Below are 4,716 nucleotides of genomic sequence, written 5' to 3' on the forward strand. Positions count from 1 at the left end.
AATAATTAGGAGCAAATCCAAAGAAGACCAAGTGGAAAAGGAAAGAAGACACAGACAGGAAATAGAAAGATTAGAGAAGGAAATTGGTAAAAGAGAACAAAGCATAAAGGAAAAGGACAGAGTAATTAAAGAGCTAAGTGAAAAAATAAAAAAGGAGAAAGAAAGTAAGACGAACATACCAAATAAGACAAAAGCAACCGAGGAAAAAAAAAAGGAAAGCAACACGACAGTCAGAGTCACGACACAAAGAGACAAGGAAAGAGTAACAGTGGAGGAAGGCAGGAAAGAGGGCGATCAAGAGTGAAGGAAACAGAAAACGCGTGGGCGAATGAAAGGAATGTTCAAGAAATGAGGGAATGGAGCTTGGAAAATGAGGTGGAAAGATTCGTGAGCGAGGCGAGGAAAAGACAAGATAAAAAGGACAAAACAAATGAAGAATGGAGAAGACAAGAAAAAGAAAAGCTCATTGAAGAAAAGCCAAAAAAAATTAATGGAAATGAGCTGGAGGAAGAACTAAAAGAAAGGAAGCAAAAAAGGTTAAAAATTGGTGAGGTATGGTGGTGTTGGAATGAAAAAAAAGGAGAATTGAAATTATGAAAGTGGGCGAATGATGAGAAAAAGGAGTGGAGAGTGGGTACAGAAAGAGACACAGAGGCCAAGGAGAAAGAGGACCAAAATAAAGGAAGAGAGCAAGAAAATAGAAGGAAAATATAGTTTTGGAATGTTGCAGGTATGAATGAGGTAGAAAAAGCTGCCACAATGATGGAAGAAAACGAGATTGTTGTGCTAGTGGAGACATGGGTAATGGAAGATAAGGTGGAAATAACATGTGAGAGGCTGAGCAAAGAATTCAAATGGTGGGCGAAGCCTGCGACGAGAGAGAAACAGAGAGGAAGAGCAAAGGGAGGTCATATTATTGGGATAAAAAAAAATTGCAAATTAAAATGGGAAATCAGGGAATGGAAATACGGAATGATGTTGGAAGAAAGTAAGGAAAGTGAAAGTATAATCACAGTGTATAACAATGTAGGAATGAGCAAATTAGAAACGGAGCTAAGAAGGCAGATAGAAGAATGTGCAAACAGGGACGAAAGTGTGATGATCATTGGGGACTTTAATGCGAGAATCGGAGAAGAAAACGTAACAGGAGAGGACGAAGGCAGAGTGAGGAAAAAAAAAAAAATCGAGAGACAAGACAGTAAACAGCGAAGGAAAAAAATTACTAAAGATGTGTGATGAGTTAGGACTTTGCGTATGGAATGGTAGAGCAAGAGGAGATGAAGGTGGGGAAATAACTTACGTCGGGGGAGACGAAGAGAGTTTAGGATCAGTAATTGACCTTATACTAACGCTGGACAGAGGCGATGAGCAAGAAATAGAGGTAAAAGTGGTGGAAAGAATAGAGTCAGATCATCTACCAGTGTTGGCGAGATATAAGGTAAAGAGAAATGAGGAAGAGGGTAAGGAAGGAAGCTGCATGTCAGAGGAGGAAGAGCAGGAAGAAATTGGAGCAAATAAGCTGATCTGGAAGAAAGAAAAAATACAGGAGTATGCAGAAGCAACGCAGGAAGCACTGACAGAAGCAGTAGAGGAAAAAAACGAGCTTAAGTGGGAGGATATAAAGGAAATAGTAAGAAAAGGGGCTGAAAAAACGGGGATGGTGATGAAAGGAAAGAAGGACAAAGATACAAAGGAGAAAAAAAAGTGGTACAATATCGAGGGTAAAAAAAAAGAAAAGAAGTATGGAAGAAGCTCAAAGAATTCATCAAGGATAATAACAAAGAAAAAAAGAGAAATCTGAAGGAAAGCAGAAAGAAATATAGGGAAACAATCAAAGAGAGCAAGGAAAGGTGGATGATGGAAAGGTGTGAGGAGATTAATAACGCCAAAGACATGACATAATGGTGGGAAGCCATAAATAGGTTCAGAGGAACAAAGAAAAGAGCTGCAAGCAACAGCATAAAAGCAAAACAATGGGAAAAGCACTTTAGTGATCTGCTGAATGGGGAAGGCAATGAAGAATCGGAAGAGGAAGAAAATGAGCCGTGGAAAGGAGAAGGTAGTAATGAACGATCAGAGGAGCCGAAGCTCGATGAAAACTCCAGCAGGAGAGAAGTGAAAGCCGCAATAAGAAAGCTCGGGAATCACAAAGCTCCAGGGGAAGACGGGATGGCAGCAGAATTTATAAAGAACAGTGCACCAGATGTCATTGAATGGATAGGCGAAATTATAAATAGAATATGGGACGAAGGAAGTATGCCAGAATGATGGGACACAGCAGTGATAATTCCGATTTACAAAGCAGGAGACGGAGAAAGAACAGAAAATTACAAGGGAATTTCGCTTCTAAATACAGGGTACAAGTTATTGACAACTATGATGACGGAGAGGCTAAATAACTGGATAGATAAAGAAAAAATTTTAAGGGAAAGTCAGGCGGGGTTCAGGAAAAAAAGAGGGACAAGGGACCACATATTTGTATTGAATAGTCTAATAAACAACAAAATGAAGAGGAAGGGAGGAAACGTTGATACACCTACTGAAATGTGAAGGAATATATGAAGGGGTGGAGAAGGAAAAAGAGCTGCTAGAAGAGTGGAGAGGGTTAGAGGATAAAAAAGTAGAAGAAAGGTTGATAGCAAAATTAAAAGGAGAGGTTGATATAAAACTATGTACGGTCTTCAAGAGAATTGAAGAAATTTTGAGAGTCAACTCAGGGTTACGGAGCGTGGTGCAAGCGGGATACCAAGACTGTGACGTGCAAAAAATATAAGAAGCCAAAAACAAATAAATTATAGAAGTTAAAAAGTAAGAAAGAAATAATATATATAACGAAGTGAATATTTTACCAAATGAAAATATGATTTATGTAAAAATTTGTATAAGACCTATAAGTTGTGCAAATAAAACTATTTTATATATAGTTGGCCCTGAAATAAAAATATTTAAATAAGTTTTTATCGTGACGATTATACATTTCAAGTAAATTTTATAACAAATAATATTTGATATACAATTTAGCTGAAAGAATTGAAAAATAAATAAAGAAAATTTATATTAGTTAGCCTTGAAATAAAAATTTACTTATCGTAGTCGATGAACAAAACAAGCTAAAAGAATTAACGAAAAAAAAAGTTTACATTAGTAAGAACCAAAAAAAGTTATTAGGTTGATCAGAAGTAATAACTTTTTTTTTTCTTTAAAAATCATAAATTTTTCATCAACCATAAAAGATACATGATAAAATTTTTATGGCATAAAAACTCATTTCGCAAGAGTTCGGTAAACGAACTAATATTTTTAGTTTATAAAAAATTTGTCGCAATATTGAAAGCGAATTCGCAATGTGTAACTTATAAGTATTGACGATAAAAAGATTTGGTGATGGGGGAGAAATGGCGAAACTTCAAAGCCATTTAGAATTTGGGAAGATTTGGATCAGTAAAAATAAGTAGTGTTTTCTATACAAAAGCGCAATATCCTTATAAGTTTTTGTTTGAATAAATTTTTGTAATATGTTTGATAGTTTGGTTTGAATTTCAATTAAAAATTCACAGTAATAAAGAGTAGAAAAAAAATTATGTCCAAGAAATGGTGACTCATCAAAACCATTCCCTTAACTATAATATAAAATTTGAAAGATTAAAAATCAAAGAATTTTTTATAAAGAAACAAATTTGAAGAAGCGAATGATGAATCTTCGAAATGATTCTCCAATTACAAATATTCAATTTATGAGCAACAAGATATAGATTTTTTTTAAAACTATAAGACATAAAAAAAATAATTACCAAGTTTATGATATTTACCAACCAAAATTTATAAACATTCCATTAAAAAAATCATATATTTCTTGTCATTAAAATTTTTATTAAACAATTATTTTTTTTGCAATACATCAGTCACATTAAATTTATTTCATTTGCCTTTATTTATTTCTTATAACTTTTTTAATGCAACATAAATAATAAAATATCAAAGCCCCTGGAAAAATATTAACATTCAAAATTTGAAGTTGGAATAAATATGTATTCGCTTAAGCGTAAGTAATTACTCACTTGAGATTTTTCTGGCTTAAGTGTCACAAGTTATCCTCAATTTTACTACCAGTTCCGAATAATTATCCAGTTTAAATTTATTTTCTCTTATAGTTTAAATTACAATTAAGCTTTAATTCGAATTCATAAGTTCCCTACTGTTAATTCAAAAGCTTGACGGAAAAATAAATAAATTATTTCAGTCGATTAATTTCGAATGAGATAAAAACATAGAGACTCTTTACTTGAAGTCAAACTGATTATTATGTAAAATAAATTTTATTGCAATAAAAAATATTTGTAGTTTGAAAACCTGGTACGCGCCGTATAAGAATTCGCCCTATATCGAACCACGGATTGAGTAAAATGAACCAAAGATGGACACAGAGAAAAAAATTTATTAATTAGTAGCTTTCAGATGAAATAAAATAATACCCGAATTTTGGTAGATTTTTCAGAGGGACCATGTTGCCCCATATAAAAATTTTTTTTGTTGGAGCATATTAATGACGAACACATGGAACAAAACTAGCAGAAATAAAAGGGGTAAAAAGAGCAAATATCAAATCTTTTTTTCACGACGCATTTCGCTTCAAATTTAAAGATTTTTAATTTTCGATAAATGTGGTATATTGAGACAAAAAGTAAGTATCCCCCTCCCTTCTACCCCTATTCGAGC

General features: G+C 33.6%; 1 protein-coding gene across 1 annotated transcript; it reads left to right on the forward strand.

The window, feature by feature from the left end:
• Positions 1-348: 348 nt before the first annotated feature.
• LOC128668085 (golgin subfamily A member 6-like protein 22) lies at positions 349-2,268 on the forward strand. The gene is made up of 5 exons (XM_053740251.1): positions 349-547; positions 731-857; positions 957-1,164; positions 1,229-1,740; positions 1,923-2,268. The coding sequence occupies exons 1-5, from the start codon at positions 349-351 to the stop codon at positions 2,266-2,268; spliced, it is 1,392 nt and encodes a 463-aa protein (XP_053596226.1).
• Positions 2,269-4,716: the final 2,448 nt, after the last annotated feature.

The sequence above is a fragment of the Microplitis demolitor genome, chromosome 6, assembly GCF_026212275.2.
Source record: "Microplitis demolitor isolate Queensland-Clemson2020A chromosome 6, iyMicDemo2.1a, whole genome shotgun sequence".
In the NCBI taxonomy this organism is placed as follows: Eukaryota; Metazoa; Arthropoda; class Insecta; order Hymenoptera; family Braconidae; genus Microplitis; species Microplitis demolitor.

Bases quoted from the DNA above. Each gene is read 5' to 3' on its own strand.
- LOC128668085 (XM_053740251.1), top strand. From the start codon at position 349: ATGAGGGAATGGAGCTTGGAAAATGAGGTGGAAAGATTCGTGAGCGAG. The intron at 548-730 runs GTGAGGTATGGT...GGAATGTTGCAG, and splicing joins GCAAAAAAGGTTAAAAATTG to GTATGAATGAGGTAGAAAAA. The intron at 1,165-1,228 runs GTGAGGAAAAAA...AAATTACTAAAG, and splicing joins CAGGAGAGGACGAAGGCAGA to ATGTGTGATGAGTTAGGACT.